This window comes from Bos javanicus, chromosome 14 (assembly GCF_032452875.1).
Source record: "Bos javanicus breed banteng chromosome 14, ARS-OSU_banteng_1.0, whole genome shotgun sequence".
NCBI classification, from domain to species: domain Eukaryota; kingdom Metazoa; phylum Chordata; class Mammalia; order Artiodactyla; family Bovidae; genus Bos; species Bos javanicus.
The window spans coordinates 43,401,999-43,421,561 of NC_083881.1; the positions used below are offsets into that span (position 1 = coordinate 43,401,999).

The following is a 19,563-nucleotide window of genomic DNA, read 5'->3' on the forward strand; positions in this document are numbered from 1 at the left end:
AAGTAAAGGCACGAGTCCATGTTTACCATGTGCATGCAGAAAACAAGCCAACAGCAGAGGAGTGACTGTGAACACCCACCTGGGACAAGACGTCTGTCCTCAGAGGGCTCCTCTGGCCTGCTGCTGACCCCTAATTGTGAGGTTGCCAAAAACAGACATCTCTCGCTGTGTCTCTCTGTCGCTGTCTCTCTTCCTCCTTTCTTCTTTCCCTTTCTTTCCCTCTCTCTCCTTCTCCCCATCCCTCCTCTCCTCTTCCTCTTCCTTACTCACCCACCCAAGGCATAGACAATATCTACACCTCAAGTGCTAACTTATTAACTGATAATGTATTAATAGTACAATCAAAACTGTTGCTGGCTCTAACAATGCAAGTCACCAAAATGCCCACAATTCCACCAGAGACTGAAATCCTCGCCCCAAGTCTTCTGGTTTAGCATGAACTTGGAACAAAGGGTAGTCAACAGGATTACCCAACTACTGCAAGCACTGGCAAAAAGGGGCCCCTGCATCCACCTCCACGAGAGGAAAGGCCATGCTGCTCGGATGGAAACCCTCAGCCTGCTGCCCACGCTCCTCTTCTTGTACAGTTCGGGGGGCATGTGGTCAGTATTTGCCTCTGAGACTCACTCACCTAAAAAGATGTAGATTTTTTTATACATGTTCTCTAATATATATGTTTCGTAAATTTCTATTATATGTTTTCATATATTTTCTATTATATATAAATCAGATTACAATCAGGACACCTTGATCGAGAAATGATTTTCTAAAGTGAAATTAACTCAATTGAAAAGTTGATTTCAGTTCAGGCACTGAGTCTTTTCCGACTCTTTGCGATCCCATGGACTACAGCACGCCAGGCTTCCCTGTCCATCACCAACTCCCAGAGCTTGCTCAAACTCATGTCCATCAAGTCAGTGACGCCATCCTGTCATCTCATCCTCTGTCGTCCCCTTGTCGTCTCGCCTTCAATCTTTCCCAGAATCAGGGTCTTTTCAAATGAGTCAGCACTTTGCATCAGGTGGCCAAATGACTGGAGTTTCAGCTTCAGCATCAGTCCTTCCAATGAATATTCAGGACTGATTTCCTTTAGGATGAACTGGTTGGATCTCCTTGCAGTCCAAGGGACTCTCAAGAGTCTTCCCCAACACCACAGTTCAAAAGCATCAATTCTTCAGTGCTCAGTTTTCTTTATGGTCCTACTCTTACATCCATACATGAACAATGGAAAAACCATAGCCTTGACTAGACAGACTTCTGTCGGCAAAGTAATGTCTCTGCTTTTAAATATTTTATGTTGGTCATAGCTTTTCTTCCAAGGAGCATTTGTCTTTTAATTTCATGGCTGCAGTCACCATCTTCAGTGATTGTGGAGCCAAAAAAATAGTCGTCACTGTTTCCATCGTTTTCCCATCTATTTGCCATGAAGTGATTGGACTGGATGCCTTGATCTTAGTTTTCTGAATGTTGAGTTTTAAGCCAATTTTTCCACTCTCCTCTTTCACTTTCATCAAGAGGCTCTTTAGTTCTTCTTCACTTTCTGCCATAAGGGTGGTATCATCTGCGTAACTGAGGTTATTGATATTTTTCCTGGCAATCTTGATTCCCGCTTGTACTACATCCAGTCCAGCATTTTTCATAATGTACTCTGCAAAGCAGGGTGACAATATGCAGCCTTGATGTACTCCTTTCCCTATTTGGAACCAGTCTGTTGTACCATGTCTGGTTCTAACTGTTGCTTCTTGACCTGCATACAGATTTCTCAAGAGGCAGGTTAGGTGGTCTGGTAGCCCCATCTCTTGAAGAATTTTCCAGTTTTTTGTGATCCACACAGTCAAAGGCTTTGGTGTAGTCAATGAAACAGAAATAGATGTTTTTCTGGAACGCTCTTGCTTTTTCCATGATCCAGCAGATGTTGGCAATTTGATCTCTGGTTCCTCTGCCTTTCCTAAAACCAGCTTGAACATCAGGAAGTTCACGGTTCACATACTGTTGAAGCCTGGCTAGAGAATTTTGAGCACTACTTTGCTAACATGTGAGATAAGTGTAATTGTGCGGTAATATGAGCATTCTTTGGCATTGCCTTTCTTTGGGACTAGAATGAAAACTGACCTTTTCCAGTCCTGTGGCCACTGCTGAGTTTTCCAAATTTGCTGGCATATTAAGTGCAGCACTTTCACAGCATCATCTTTCAGGATTTGGAATAGCTCAACTGGAATTCCATCACCTCCACTAGCTTTGTTCATAGTGATGCTTTCTAAGGCCCACTTGACTTCACATTCCAGGATGTCTGGCTCTAGGTCAGTGATCACACCATCGTGATTATCTTGGTTGTGAAGATCTTTTTTGTACAGTTCTTCTGTGTATTCTTGCCACCTCATCTTGATATCTTCTGCTTCTGTTAGGTCCATACCATTTCTGTCCTTTGTTGTACTCATCTTTGCATGAAATGTTCCCTTGGTATCTTGAACTTTCTTGAAGAGATCTCTAGTCTTTCCCATTCTATTATCTTCCTCCTATTTCTTTGCATTGATCACTGAGGAAGGTTTTCTTATCTCTCCTTGCTATTCTTTGGAACTCTGCATTCAAATGGGTATATCTTTCCTTTTCTCCTTTGCCTTTAGCTTCTCTTCTTTTTCTCAACTATTTGTAAGACCTCCTCAACCATTTTGCCTTTTAGCATTTCTTTTTCTTGGAGATGGTCTTGATCACTGTGTGCTGTACAATGTCATGAACCTTCATCCATAGTTCTTCAGGCACTCTGTCTATCAGATCTAATCCCTTGAATCTGTTTGTCACTTTCACTGTATAATCGTAAGGGATTTGATTTAGATCATACCTGAATGCTCTAGTGGCTTTCCCTACTTTGTTCAATTTAAATCTGAATTTGGCAATAAGGAGTCCATGATCTGAGCCACAGTGTGCTCCTGGTCTTGTTTTTGCTGACTGTATAGAGCCTCTCCATCACCCTCCGCAATGTCCCACACTGTCTGTGGAATGTGTTCTTCTCTAAATAAACCTACTTATTATTTATCACTTTGTCTCTCACTGGATTCTTTCTGAGATGAAACATCAAGAACCTGAGCTTTATTAGGTCCTGAAACCAGATGCCAACAACTAAGGGCTTTACTCAACTTTTAACCTGTAAGAAATAATTCCAAAATGTAGCTCTCTTATATCTCCCACTTCCAAGTTGTCATATGAAGCCTAACTTTAACCAGGACCTGCACTGATACATAATATATTGATACACAAAGAATACATTATTCATTAATAACTAGACTGAAAATGTTAGAGTATGATCTTAATCAAATTTTTTTAATGAAAGGAAAAAAAGTGACTGTGTAAGCAGCAAGAAAACAGCCACCAAACTCATATTATTTCCAGTGAATTAATAAGACAGCACATACTGAGCCATGCTGCTGCTGCTGCTAAGTCGCATCAGTCGTGTCCGACTCTGTGCGACCCCATAGACAGCAGCCCAACTACTTAGGTACATTTGCTTAATCTTCTCCAAAGTATACAGAAAAAATGGTGGTATGAACTGATGAAATCCTTCTTCAAACAGCACTTACATAGTTTTATTATTTTTGTTTACATTATACCTAGTATTGTTTTATACTTAAGTATGAACAGGGCTCTTCCATTCTTGTGAGGCCACACCACACACCATGAGGGATCTTAGTTCCCTGCTGGACAGTGGTTAAGAATCCACCTTGCAATGCAGAGGACATGGGTTCGATCCCCAGTCAGGGAATTAAGATTCCACATGCCCCAGAGCAATGAAACCCGAGTGCCACAACAACTGAGCCTGCATGAAACAATGATGATACCAAGGGCCGCAACCAAGACCCAAGGCAGCCAAGTAAATAAAACGGTAATAATAAGGCCGCACAACACAGCATGAGGGATTTTAGTTCTCCAACCAGGAGTTGAAGCTGTGCCCTGGGAATGCAGGGTCTAACCCACTGGACCACCGGGGAAGTCCCAGGGCTCTTCCATTCTTAACTCATTCCTGGGCCCCACCTCCCTTCTCCCATTCCATGCACTCAAAGATTTTAAGCTCTTTCTTAATAAGAACTGTGTCTGGTATAGGTTATACCCTTTGGATCCATCAACGGTGTACACCTTAATGTTAGCAGAATGGATTATGTGAGTGAACAAATCCTCACACAACCCCTTAACGTTAGATAAAATTCTCTTAATAGTTTCCTAAAGCACTTAGGCCATTTTCAGTTGAACACCAAAGATATAGAATTGATTCCTATCACTGATTTCTTGGGGTTTTTTTAAAGCATAATTCTAACCGCAAATAGTTTAACACTCAGAGTTTGTTTATCTCCCTGACTTACTCTTTCAGAGGTAAGTGAGAGAAAGCCTCAGTTATAAGCATCTATTTGATTACTTAAGAAGGCACAATGCTAGCCACAGCAAGTGACTGCTTGAGAAGACAATTCATGTTAATAGGAACAGAGAGAGACTAGTGTGTTAACTTTCCTACTTATACTCAAAGGACCTTCCACCTTCATTTTCTCTAACTACTAATTGGATAATCAGAGAGTCTGTATGGGAGGGAGAGGAGAGGTTTGCTCAATATCACAAAGATTCCTTCCAGAAGGGAAGGTTTGGACTGACATCTTTTTAACATGCTTTCTTTTTTGGCCTAATACACTTTATTTCTCCTTTTGCAGCTATGAAATATCCTTGTGTGCAGAGTTACAGAATACAACTCATGTAAAGAACTAATAAAATAGTAAACACTAGAGGCTAACAAAACAAGTACTAAAACATGCTGAATCATGGTATATCATCTTAGGCATATTTTACCATAATTAAAAAAAAATGTCACAGTAACTTGGAAAGAGAAAAGACTAACATTGTGAGACGGTACATATGCTGTCTATTACAGCTGCATAATGGGAGCCAGGTGAAGGGGGATTCCAGCATCCTGACATAGGCACCAAAGAAATTACAGCATCAAAAACAAACAAACAAAGTCAGACATGAAAAGGGAGGAATTCTGCATGCCATGGTAAAGCTGATTCTTTTTTTACCAAACACACACATACACAAAAAGAAAGTAAAATGTCAAAATCATTTCCATATCCCTTGAATCACGTGTCAAATTATTCTCCTTTTAATGTATCCATCACCCATGGTATACAAGAAACCCTCCCTTGAAAATAGGAATGCACCAGAGAAAAGATATTCCGAAATGCAAGATTATGTAGTGGACAAACACGACCATCCAATGTGGCATCATAGCCTAAGCACACTTGTCTTAGACGAGAGCTGGGCTGCAGTGATGGTTTACACTCTCCTTACCTAAAGGAATGTGAAAAGGCTTGCAATCTGCAAGAAGCCAGAGTAAGCATTAAAAAAGAAAGGAAGTTCTGGTAAATCTAAAACAATTAAATAACCTACTTTTTAAGAGCTGTGTAAAGTTTTAACTGAATTCTAAAAGGCTACACAATCGGGAGTTAGCACAGAAAGAAAAGAGCTTACCTAAGAGAAGTATATATAATGGTCAAGAGGGTTTAAGAGAGCTGTGTTTATTACGTTGTGTTGAAATGATAATAGTCCAAATACAATGAGCAAATCATTGGGTATTTTTGGTACAAGTATAAGACCAATTAACCAAACTTATTCAACCAACAAAATTCTGGTTGTAAAATCTACTTTCCCCACAAAAAGAAAACACAAGGTCATGCAATCTGAAGGGTTTAAAAAAAAACAAAACACATAAATCTTGCATGCCAACAGAAGCACAGCCAATTTAATCCACATTTGTCATTTTCAGCACTATTTTAATCCACATGGTGGGTGGCATGAGGTTACCGATGGACACAAAAGCACTCTGAAGCGGTTTTATCAAAATGACCAGGAAAATTCTGCAGACACATTGAAAATAAAATGCAAAATAAATAGCTCAAAACAAGATTTTGGCCTGGGCATGAACATAGATGGTACAAAGCAGTACACAAATGAGTATGTGCCAAGCACACCATGGGCTAAAGATGTACCACCTGGAAGTAAAGGCAGGACTCAGTGCTCCCAGACTTATCCCCACCAGACACAAGGCTCCACTTACAACCACAGGTCTGCAGCCACATACTTACCCCGTGTGATCAAGAAGGGCTAAAAGGAGGAAAGTTCACAACCAGAATTTTTCAACAACTTTAAATGTATTTATAAGACAATCAGTTTGAAGGCTATGCCTAGAAGGATTTAGGGATGCATTTCAGGTCCTGGTTTGAAGGAGGGCTCTTCCTCACTCAAACAGGGGGAGTCCAACATCAGCCAGTACCAGGCAGGAAAGAAATGCAACCACGATAACAGATTTTAATCTGCCTCATCTTAATTAAGCAAGGAAAAATGAGGACGTACTTTACATCTTCCAGCTTTTTGGTGATGACAGAGCCAACAGACGAAAAAGCAGCTGAAGCCTTCTGTCCGGCCTGAGATAAGGTTTCAGAGGTCTTCTTGTACCTATATTAAATTATAAAAGAACAGAGCAAAGAAAGTAAGCTAAACTTTCCAATATCCATTATGTGGTGACAGAGGATGAGATGGTTAGATGGCATCACCGACTCAATGGACACACGTGTGTGTGCTGAGTTGCTTCAACTGTGCCTGACTCATTGTGACCCTATGCAGCAGCAAACTCTGGGAGACAGTGAAACACAGGGAAGCCTAGCGTGCTGCAGTCCATGCGGTTGCAAAGAGTCGGACACGACTTAGCGATTGAACAACAATCTTTCTAATATCCATTATGCAGAGTTCAGTGATCACCACCTCTTGGAGAACTCTCAAGAAAAAAAAAAAAAAAATAGAACATCCAAAATTCATGACTGCCAAGTCAACATCATCACATCATCTTTTACTTAACCACCATTTCAAACACAACCTTTTGCAGCACCCTAGAACAGCCAGAAAGGCCCATAAAGGCAAGGCTGAAGAAATCTGGGTAAGAGTTAAAAACAGTTATGAAGCCAAGATCAAAATGGGCCAGAGGTTAAATGAAACTATATCTCTGATTTTTTTTTTCCTTTTTCACTTAAGCTAAACAAAACAAAAATGAAATCAAATTCCTCACATTTCTTTCACAACTTTATTTTCTAAAAAGGGACCAGAAGTAAGGTGGGATCCAGGACTACTTTTTATCACCCAAATCAATTTGGGGCAGCATAAAGAGATTTTTCAGTTCTCCCTATATGTAGAGTTGCCAAATAAGAACTGGTGCCTTCTCAACAGGGTACATAAAAGGTGTAACACTTCAAATGACTCAAGGGGGATATTTGCTGTAGCACAAAAGCAGAAAATTTACCACCCCCCTCCTCCCATCTACTCAGGGATTAGTGAAGGGAAAAACTAAACCAGACAAAAGAGTATGGTTCTTATCCCAAAGAGGTTAAGCCCACATTGTAGAAAGGGATGTTCAGGCATTTTTACTTACCTTGTCAAGATCAAATACCAAAAAAGAGAAAAAGAGAAAATGTTTAAGATGATACAAGGAATGGCATCCTGCATGTTCTTCCGCTGCCTACTTATATGGAGAAAGCGGGTGGGTACCCCCGTACTGCCACATTAGGAAGCAGTCAGCCTCGCTGGTGCTGGTCACCAGCTCAGCAGACGGGACTGCATAGAGAACACCTTTTGGAGACTCAGGAAATGGAGCTGCATCTTGATAATGCTGTACCAAAACCGTGTGATCAAAAAAGACCAGAAGATTAAGGGGTGGTCCTCTGCTATTGGCACACATCAGAGATGGTGACCTGAGAGAGTCTCATGCTGTGTATAAAGCAGGGTTAAAAAAAATAAAAAGACTGGATCTGCACTTGGCCAGATCTTAGTTCAAACAGTGCCTCCAGACTTTGAGAGATGTGTGACCTCAACACTGATCTGATCCTGTTTCCTTATCTATGGCTATCTCACTACCCACTCTACTGGGTTATTCTGAGGACCAAGTGACTCATGTATATATCTGGTAAGTCAGTATATAACATTTTAAGAGCTTAGATTTTATTTCTTCAACTCACATAGGAGGCTGGTTTTCTCGCTATACCCCAGAACAGTCCAAAAGAACAGTTGGAGAAGACTCAGATACACTTGAGAACAGGCATGGTGGGGAAGGTTGCCCCGCACAGTATAGACAAAAGCTGCAGAAACCTCCTCAGTCCCTTTCCACTCCTCCCCGCTTCCAGACAAAAAGAGCAAAGTGTCCTCTACGTTCTCTAGAAAAAGGGAGGGTCAAGGGCACATACGCAGATGTAGCTGTCACATCTTGCCACCCTTTGGCAATGTTCTGTTTTAGTTCCTGTAGTGAATTGATCCCAAGTTTCCGCTTGATCTCCGCTAGGTGCTTCTCTTTTGCTGCTAACACTTGAGACAGAGTCTGGATTTCTTCTTCTACCTGCAAGGAGCGGGGTTGGGGTAGGAATAAAGTCAAAGAGTTAAGATGATAAGCCCAAAATTATATTCAAAATTCCAGTCATTTTAAAACATTTTGGATTCATTTCTCTGCCTCTTTTAAAATAATATGTTAAGCAAATGGGTTGCTTGTTGATCTCTCCTGTAAAGCTGCTTTTCTCTCTTCTCTATATTTCAGTCTTGAGTTGTTCTCAGTCTCTCCCCTCTTCCTATACTTCCTTACTCAGTTTTATCATAGAGGTTCAGGGTTCAAACCTTTACACAGATAATATTCAAATTATTCTAACAGCTACTCTGACTACTGGGTCTGCATTTCCAGCTGAACACTGCTGCTTGAATGTCCATAAAAACTCACATTTATGTATTAAGTTAAACAAATCTGAAGTGAAAAGTGAAAGTGTTAGTCGCTCAGTTGTGTCTAACTCTTTGCAACCCCATGGACTGTAAGCCACCAGGCTTCTCTTGTCCATGGGATTCTCCAGGGAAGAAGACTGGAGTGGGAAGTTATTCCCTTCTCCGGGGGTTCTTCCTGACCCAGGGATCGACCACCCAAACAATCTGAATTCCCACCAAAATACATACAACCATGCCAAATCAAAACACAGCCATATTGCATATTTCATATAAGTTTATGCATGCATACATGCTAAGTCCCTTCAGTAGAGTCCGACTCTTTATGACACTAGTCAATAGACTATAACTGCCAGACTCTTCTGTCCACAGGATTCTCTAGGCAAGAATACTGGAGTGGGTTGCCATTCCCTCCTCCAGGGGATCTTCCCAACCCAGGGGTCGAACACATGTCTCTTTCGTCTCCTTCACTGGCAGATGGGTGTTTTGTTTTGTTTTGTTTTGTTTTAACCACTAGCACTACCAGGAAAGCCTCATATGCGTTTATACTTCCAATATAAATCACAGTTCATACTGTCAATCTTTGTACCTGTCAAACTCACAGGCATAAATAAAACACACTCTCTCCCAGAGTCCTGCAGAAGTGTGGGCCCCTCTGATGCGGACTGACCAGCCTCAGCTTGGTGGTTAGAAATAGGCTCCTGACCCATCAAGTGGCTACTAGCCAGTGAACTGCCTGATGTGCCAAGGGATGCTCGAATAATCACAGTCTCATTCAGGAATGCAGTTTGAGAAACTAAGATCACATTGGGAGGAGAAACTGAAAAGACTTGGATAAAGAAGCCCTGAAGGACAGGTGGGGCACAGCGAGATTACGTAATATTACAGAAGCCTAAATATACTCGAGGAGGCCAAAACTATAAGCAGAAGCTATGAAGCAAAAAAAGAAAAAAAAAGAGTAGAGGAAAAGGCACAGCTAGGAAAATAGAGGGAAAGGGGAGACCCACAGAGAGAAACAGACACCCAAGACTTCTGTCCCAGAAGTCAAAAAACTTGGGTCCCTGAAGTATAGTTGGCCCTCCGTATCCACAGGTTCCACATCCACAGATGCAACCAACTGCAGACTGAAAATATTCAGGGGAAAAAAGTTCCAGAAAGTTTCACAAAGCAATATCTTGAAACTGCCATGTACTGGCAATTATTTACATAGCATTTATATGGTATTTACATAGCATTTACATTGCACTAGGTATTATAAGTAATCTAGGGATTATTTAAAACATATGGAAGGACGTGCATAGGTTATATGCAAATATTATACCATTTTATATAAGGGACTTGAGCATCTGTGGATTTTGATATTCACAGGGTTCCTGGAACCCACCCCCTGCAGACACTGAGGGATGACTGTACGTTCATTAATATTCAAGACCCTCAGAAGGAAGCTTCTCTAGGCTTATTGCAAAGCCATATCTCAGTCTTGACCTACACAACACTTCCATGGGTTCAAAGACAGCATGGCCTTTAAAAACAAAATAGAGTATTATTAAGTGAACTAAGAGCACTCGGCAAAAGGAAAGAAGAATAAATCAAAAGTGATGTGGCTGCCAAAAAAAACCCCAAATAACATACTCTAAGATGGCATTAATTAGAATACAGGTCCAGAACAAAGATAATCATCCATGCTTATATGACTCCGAGCTTCCCTGGTGGCTCAGACAGTAAAGAAGCTACCTGCGATACAGGAGACCTGGGTTCGATCCTTGGGTCAGGAAGATACCCTGGAGAAGGCAATGGCAACCCACTCCAGTATTCCTGGCTAGAAAATTCCATGGATAGAGGAGCCTGGCAGGCTACATGGGTTCCATGGGGGTGAGCTACATGGGGTTCATGGGATTGCAAAGAATCAGACATAACTGAGCAACTAACACAGTCTCTAAGATCCCGACTCTTAGTGACCCCATGGACTGCAGCCTACCAGGCTCCTCCATCCATGGGATTTTCCAGGCAAGAGTACTGGAGTGGGTTGCCATTGCCTTCTCCGGTCTATAAGATAGGACTCCACAAATTATATCTGTTTTTGGAAGTCACAAAACGCAACAATAAATGTATGAATGAATAAGGTTTAAAATCAAGCAAATTAAATGATTTGCTGCAAGTCACTAAGCTAATAACGCAGGAATCGGAATGTTAATGCAGGTTTTCTGACTCCACTTCTCAGTTTACTGGCTAATTCTCATTGCACATTGTTAGCTTTCTAATACTTTTCTTTACCTTAATTACAAATGTTCACATACTTCAAGGAGTAGACTTAAATGTTAAGTTTTGTACCCCTTGACACATCTCTGAAGTATTCACTTGCCCTAATGAAACTTGGAAAGAAAGACCACTATAAATCTTTCTGAACAATACATGACCCAATATATTTCCTGCTTTTGTTGATAATTGTGTGCTAACATACCTAGCTCAATCTCAGCACACTAGAGCGACAATTTCTTAATTCAACATTTGTGTGTGTGTGTGTGTGTGTGTGTGTGTGTGTGTGTACATACACACACAAGAATCTCTGACATGAATCAAGAAAAATGGAATAATGAGTAGAAAAGTTACTACAAAGCTATGGTAATCCAGATTGTGTGGTAGACTTGAGAGTCCAGAAATAAACCCATACATTTATGGTCCACTGATTTTCAACAAAGATACCAAGCAATTCAGTGGGAAAGAATAACTTTATTCCACAAATGGTGCTAGGACAACTGAATTTCCATATGCAAAAGAATGCAGTGGGACCCCTAAGTCAGACCATATGCATTAAGATGGATCAGAGAAATCTAAGTCAAAGAGCTAAACTATAAAACTTTAAGAAGAAAATAGAGAGGTAAATCTAAATAATCTCAGATTAGGCAACATCTCTTAGATATGTTACCTCAAGCACGAAAACCAAAAAACAAACCAATATCGTCAAATTTTAAAACTGATGTGCTTCAAAGGATACCATCATAAAAGTAAAAAGATAGCTAACAGAATTGGGAAAATGTTTTCAAATTACAAATCTGATAAGGGTCTAGTATGCAAAATATATTAAAAAAACATAGCTCAATAATAGAAAAGCAAATATCCAATTAAAATGGATAATGGATTTAAATAGACATTCCACCAAAGAAATATATAAATGACCAATAATCATATGAAAAGATCACCAATACCATTCATTCGTAATTAGAAAAGTTCAAATAAGACACCACTTCATCCCTACTAGTATGGTGTTCAATAATCAGTAAGACAAACAATACCAATAAGACAAATAATATCAAGCACTGACAAGGGTGTAGAGAAATTGAAACCCTCATACACTGCTGATTGGAATGCACAATTGCACAGTTTGGCAGCAAAATAGCATGACAGTTTCTCAAAAAGTTAAACATGGAGTTGCCATATCCACAAATTTCATTCCTAGGTACAAAACAGGAGAACTGAAAACATATGTTCACCCAAAAACCTGTACATGAATGTTCAGAGAAGTATTACTCATGACAGTCAAAAAGTGGAAACAATCTAAATGTCCAACAGCTAATGAATGGATAAACAAAATGTGGTGTATACTTTCACAATAGAACATTATTCAGCCATAAAAAGGAATGAAGTACTGATAGGCACTACAACATTGATGAACCTTGGAAACATTATATTAAATGAAAGAAGCCTGTCACAAAAGACCACGTGTTGTTTGATTCCATTTATAAGAAATCCCTTGAACAGGCAAATCTATGGAAACAGAAAGTGGATTAGTGGCTGCCAGGGACTGGGGCAGGGAGGACTGGGGTGAACACTGGTGGGAACAGGATTTCTTTGAGGGTGAGGAAATGTTTTAGAATTAAATAGTACTGATACTTGTATAAACTTGTGAATATACAATGAACTATACACATTAAAAGAATGAAATTTAATGTAAATTACATCTCAAAAAGAAGTTAAAAAAAATGGATGGAGGAGATTTTTATCTCTTAATTTCTACAACTATTTCAAGCAGTAACTCTAACATAAAAAACAGAAAATTATCATGTTTTAAATAAGAGTGCTGGAGTGGAATGCCATTTCCTTCTCCAGGGGATCTCCCGACCCAGGAATCGAATCCAGGTCTCCCGCATTGCAGGCAGATGCTTTACCATCTGAGCTACCAGGGAAGCCCCAAATGATTTTATTACATCTAATTATTAGGATCATTATTATCATATTTTATTATGATAGCATAATCTATATATGATGAGAGGTAAAGTAAGAGTATGGGCTTCCATGGTAGCTCAGTGGTAAAGAATCTGCCTGTGATAGAGGAGCCACAGGAGATTCAGGTTTGATCCCTGGGTCAGGAAGATCCCCTGAAAAAGGGAATGGCAACCTTCTCCAACATTCTTGCCTGGAGAATCACATGGACAGAGGAGCCTGGCAGGCTAAAGTTCATAGGGCTGCAAAGAGTTGGACATGACTGAAGAGACATAGCACACAAGCATGCAAAGAATATATCTGCCATATCTCATGGAGTTTTCATAAAAATTGTATAAATTTCTGATTGAGTATAAATACTATACAAATAAAAAAGTAAGCACACACATCAGAGTTCATGAGGACCTGGACACAAGACCCAATGTTGTAATGTAAGACCTTTGACCTTAATCTTCATAATTTTGGATTAGGCAATGGTTTCTGACAAGTAACAACTAAAGCACAAGTCACTAAAGGAAAAACAAATTCAACTTCCTCAAAATTAAAAACTTGTGTGCTTCAAAGAGTGAAAAGGAAAACCTATAGAATGGGAGAAAGTGTTCACATAGCATATGTCTGATAACTTGTTAAATAACATTACATAATCCAATGGGAGATTTAGATCTCTGTTTTTTTCTCCGTCAAACCATAAAAACAGTAATATCTGCCTCATAACACTGTTATGAGGATTAATGAGAAAATGACTGTGAAGAGTTCAGCCACACAGCAAGTAGTGTGTGCTTGCCATGCAGCAATAGTCTGTGAATATTAGTTGCTATTACTATTAAGTTAATATCATTGATAATGAAATAATCATACTGAGGGCTGCAAGGATTTGGAAAAACTGTTCTCTCACATACTATGAGAAATCTTCTGGCTAGCGTCTTGGCTTTGTTGGTGTACATGGTAATGACTGTGTTCTTAACACCCAGTAGGCCCAGGGATTCTATTAATACTTCTAGGAATTTATTCTAAAGAACTAATGAAAGGACTTCCCTGGTGGCACAGTGGATAGGAATCTGTCTGCCAATGCAGGGGACATAGGTTCGATTCCTTGTCCGGGAAGATTCCACTCGCTACAGAGCAACTAAGCTCGTGCACCGCAACTACTGAAGCCGGTGTGCCTAGAACCTGTGCTCTGCAACAACAGAACCACCGCAGTCAACAGCCCAAGCACCACAACAAGGAGTAGCTCCTACTCACTGTAACCGGAGAAAGCCCAAGCAAAGCAACAAAGACCCAGCACAACCAAAAGTAATAGAATTTTAAACAAGAACTAATTAAAGAGGTGCCTAAAGGATTATATGTATCTCCATCAAAATACTGTTTATAATAGCAAAAAAAGGAAATAACTGAAATGATATGCCCATTAATTAAATGATATGTCCATTAATTAAAAATGGGCTTGCAGCAATTTAAAAAACAGGCTATTCTACACCAATTTAAAATGAAATTGTAGGAGATCATTTACTGTCACAAAACTTTTTTTGAAATTCAATTAAGTGAAGAAAAGTTATAAATGTGTATTCTGATGTCTTCTTAAAATACTGAAATGTTATAGCAATACACACATAGAAAAAAGTCTGCAAACAGATAATCTAAAACTTTTATGCTGTAAAGGTAATTTTGCTTTTCTTCAGTGCTTTTTGTTTTTACGATCAACATGTGCAACTTGTGTAAAAAGTATTTTTGTTTTCTCTTTTCAAAATAACAGTATTAGGCATGTACTAATACCAAATACTCTGTATTTTTCACTCTTACTCTCCTGATGGGGCTTATCACCAATCTGCCTTACCCATCCTATCCCCACCTAGTTTATAAAAGCTGATGTAAAGAGGCAGATAGAACAAATAAGGAAACAGAAGATCTGAACACTATAAACCAACTATAAACAGAACACCTCACCCCAAAACAATAGAATACACCTTCTTTTCAAACGTACATGAAACATTCTCCAGGACAAAGCATATCATTAGGCAACAAAACAAATCTCAATAAATTTAAAATCATACAAAATATCTTGACCAACCATAATGGAATAAATCTAGAAACCAGAAACAAAAGGAAAACTAGAAAATTTATAAATTTATCCAGTTAAACAACATGCTCTTAAGCCACCAATGGGTCAAAGAAGAAATCAGAAAGAAATTAGAAAATACTTTGAGACAAATGAAAACAAATACACAACATATTAAATCTTATGAAATGTAGTAAGAATAGTGCTGAGGGAAATTTATAGCTGTAAATGCCTACATTAAAAAATAATATTTCGAATCGATAACCTAACTGTACACTCTTACAGAATTAGGAAAAGAAGAGCAAACTAAAGCCAAAGCTAACAAAAAGAAAGGAATTAAAGATTAAAGATAAACAGAATAAAGAACAGAAAATCAATAGTGAAAAATCAATGAAATCAAAGCTGTTCTTTAGAAAGAACAATGCAATTGGCAAACCTCTAGTCAGACTGACAGAAGGTAAAAAAAAGGAAGATGCAAATAACTAAACTCAGAAATGAAAGTGGTGACAATACTACCAACCTTATAGAAATAAAAAGATTGTAAGAGAATATTATGAACAATTAATGCCAATAAACTAGATAACCTAAATGAAATGAATGAATTCCTAGAAATTCACAAAATGATTGAAACTGACCGAGAAAAAATAGACAGTCTGAACAGACTTATAACACATAAAAAGACTGAATGAATAATTAAAAATTTCCCAACAAATAAAAGTTCAAAACAAGAAGGCTTCATTGGTGAATTCTACTAAACACTTAAAGAAGAATTTAAGCCAATCCTTCTCAAATTCTTCCACAAAAGAGAATGGAAAACTTCCATTCCAAGAGGCCAGCCATTACCATGATACAAAAAGCAGACAAAGATATAAGAAAAGAAAATTGCAAGTGGATCTCTCATGAATATAGGTGCAATAATACTTAGTAAAATACCAGCAAACCAAATCCAAAACCATATTAAAAGGATTATACATCAAGGCCTAGAATACATACACCTAGGATAAAGTGGAATTTATTCTAGGAATGTAAGGATGATGCAAAATATGAAAATCAATTAATGTAATATACCATATTAATAGAATGAAGGGAAAAAATGCACGACCATCTTAATAAGTGAAGGAAAGCATCTGACAAAATCCAGGACCCTTTCATGATAAAAACACCGAACAAACTATGAATAGAAGGGAACTTCCTTAATATGAATAAGTGTATTTATAAAAACCAAGAGTTATCATCACACTGAATGATGAAAAGACTGAAAGTATTTCCCCTAAGACTAGAAACAAGACAAGGATGCTCACTTTCACCACTGTCATTCAACATAGAACTGGAGGTTTCAGCCAGAGCAATAGAGAAGAAAAATAAATAAAAGCCAACTAAAATGGAAAGGAAGAGTAAAACTACTTTTGACTGCAGATAACATTATGTTATATAGAGAAAATTCTTAAATAATTCACAAAAAATTTAATAGAGCTAATAAGCAAGTTCAGCAATGCTGCAGGATATAAGATTAATATGCAAACTTCAGTTGTATTAATATTTCTACACAGTAGCAATGAAAAATCTAAAAGTAAATTAAGAAAATTCTGTTTATAATCACATCAAAAGAATAAAAAAAACTTCAAAATAAAGGTAACTAAGGAAGTATAAGACTTGCGCCCTGAAAACTACAAAACATTGCTAAGCTAGAGAAGACCTAAATAAGTGGAAAGACACTCCATGTTCATGGATTGTGAGATTTAATATTGTTAAGATGATTACAATCTTACTGTATTGTAATAATACAATACTCCCCCAAATCAATCCTTAGATTCAGTAATAATCCTATCTAAATCCCAATGGCATTTTTTGGTGTGTGGGGGGAAGTGTAGATTCTAAAAATTAATATAGAATTGCATGAGACTTTAAACAACAATTTTGACAAAGGAGAAAAAGGTGAAAAGGTCATACTTCTCGATTTTAAAACTTACTACAAAGCTATAGTAATCAAGAATGTGGTACTCTCAGGAGGACAGACATATAGATGAATATATCAGAATTGAGAATCCAGAAATAAACCTTTACATATACACGAACTGATTTTTGACAAGGATGCCAAGAGCATTCACTGATAGTCTCTTCAATGAATGGTACTAAAAAACCTTCACATGTGAAAGAATGAAATTGAACCCTACCACAAACCATATATAAAAATTAACTCAATGGACCACAGGCTTAAATATAAGCTTTAGAAGAAAATATTGTATAAATCTTTATGATCTAGTTTTGGAAATGGATCCTTAGATATAATGCTAAAAGAGCAAGCAACTAAAGAAAAAAAAATTGGACTTCATTATAGAATTTAAAACTTTTGTGCATTATGACAGGATGAAGAAAGTGAAAAGAATGTATGGAATGGGAGAAAATATTTGCAGTTAATATATCTGATAAAGGATCTAGTATCCAAATATATAAAAAGCTCTTCTACCTCAACAACAAAAAGACAAATAATGTTTTATAAATGTGGGAAAGGATTTGAATAGACTTTCTCCAAAAAAGGTATGTAAATGACTAATATGCCCATGAAAGATGCTCAATATCTTATTCATTAGTGAAATACAAACCAAAAGCACAACAATATACCATTTTACAGTCACTAAGGCGGCTATAATCAAAAAGACTGAAAATAAAAAACGTGGCAAGGATGTAGAGAAGCTGGTGATGGAATGTAAAATGGCAACCCTGCTGTGAAAACAGCTTGGCAATTCTGGAAAACAAAAGTTAAACATGGAATTACCATGTGATGAGCAATTCTACTTCTGGGTATATCCCAAAGGAATTGGAAATGGGTATTCAAACAAGTACTTTTACACAAATATTCCTTAGCTCAGTATCTACAATAGTTAAAAGGTCGAAACCACCCAAATAACCACTCAACAGATGGACAGATAAACAAAATATAATAGATACATACAAGAGAATATTATTCAGCCATTAAAAAGCAGTGAAGTACCAATACAAGCTCAACAAGAATGAACCTCGAAAATATTATGCTAAATGAACCAAGTCAGATACCAGAAATCACATGCTAAGTGACTGCATTGGAATGAAATATCCAGAATAGTTAAATCCGTAGAGAGAGAAAGCAATTAGTTGTTGCCAGGGAATGAGGGAGGGAAGAGTGGGCATGCCAGCTTAGTGAGTATGGGGTCTCCCTTGGACATGATAAAAATGTCTGGATAGAAATGATAGTTGCATAACATCGTGAGTTTGCTAAATGCTACTCAGCTGTACACTTTGAAATGGTTGATTTAAAAAAAATTTTTTTAAAGAGGAAGGGAGAGAGTGAGGAATGGAAAGAAAATTCAAAGAACTTCTATCCACAACATTGCCAAAGGTAGAAAGAAGTCACCAAAGCAACTGAAAGAAGTGCATCAGGGCTAGTGAGGTCACTTAGAAGACATTCACTAGCGGCCCTCATCCATTTCCGACTTCACACTCTACTTCTCAGACCCACTTTACCCATAAATACCCTTCCTCGTATTAAAAACCAACTGGTCTCACATGTTCCCATTTCCTCCTCCTCACTCCAGCTCTCTAGGGTGAGTAAACACACATTGCTTTCTCTCCCCTGAAACTGACTATACAGTATCACCAGGTACTTTAGAAAAACAAATAATGACATATTTTAAGTGCAAAACGAAGCTCCAGAAGGATGGCTCCTTTACCTTTGCAAGTTCTCTTCTCAGCTCCTCTCGCTCCTCCTCTGACAGAGTCTCGGTGGCACCAATCGTGGCAGCAACATCTTCTCCTTCCTCAGGTACTGGGTCTGTTCTCAGCAGACCTTGTTGAAGACAAAAAAAAAAAAAAAAGTTTGTGAAGTATGAAAGCTAAGTAAAATTTTCCTTTGGACTCCTTCACAGCCCCAGCCAGAAGAAAGCCAATGAGGTAAGTGCCATATCTCATCTTCCTGCTTTCAAAAGGCCTGGCTCTCCTAGGAAAGGACAAGAGGAAAAAAAAAAAAAAACAACTTATGAGGTAACTACTAAAACCCACCAAATTACACTCTTTCAAAATAGGAATTTAGAAAATACAGCATTCTCTCAGCTTCTGTTCATTTCTCCAGTCACAATATACTTACTACAAAGCAGAAGAGTTAAGAGACCAAGAATGAGATCTTGCCAAGACTTTAAATGCTTAACTAGTAAATCAGCATGACTAATATTCACAGAAGGAGACTGTAAATGTCTTTAGCTTCCTCTACTAGTCAGATTTAACTCTTATAGCCTCAGTGAAGAATAGCCTAAAGAAAGTGTATTCCATTTCTTTCCCTAGTGGAAGTGGGAGACATCTTCTTGTAACTTTTTAAAAATATGTTTCCTCCACTCCAGGCAAGAGAATTCCACAGACAGAGGAGTCTGGCAGACTACAGTCCATAGGGTCACAAAGAGTCGGATATGACTGAAATGACTTAGCATGCACGCACTCATCCACTCAAATTTCATGAACAAGCTTACGGTTGCCAG

General features: G+C 38.3%; 1 protein-coding gene across 7 annotated transcripts in view; it reads right to left on the minus strand.

The window, feature by feature from the left end:
• The window catches only part of TPD52 (tumor protein D52), a 130,543-nt gene that overhangs the window by 13,470 nt on the left and 97,510 nt on the right, over window positions 1-19,563 (minus strand). For 4 of the 7 annotated variants that reach the window (XM_061439063.1, XM_061439064.1, XM_061439060.1 and 1 more), the window contains exons 2-4: window positions 18,766-18,881; window positions 8,265-8,413; window positions 6,388-6,489 (exon numbers count right to left, since the gene is read on the minus strand). In XM_061439063.1, the coding sequence (XP_061295047.1) occupies window positions 6,388-6,489; window positions 8,265-8,413; window positions 18,766-18,881 (367 nt within the window). Of the gene's footprint in view, window positions 1-5,325; window positions 5,353-6,387; window positions 6,490-8,264; window positions 8,414-18,765; window positions 18,882-19,563 lie in introns of all 7 variants that reach the window. The other 3 variants (XM_061439062.1, XM_061439061.1, XM_061439058.1) reach the window with 1 other exon arrangement.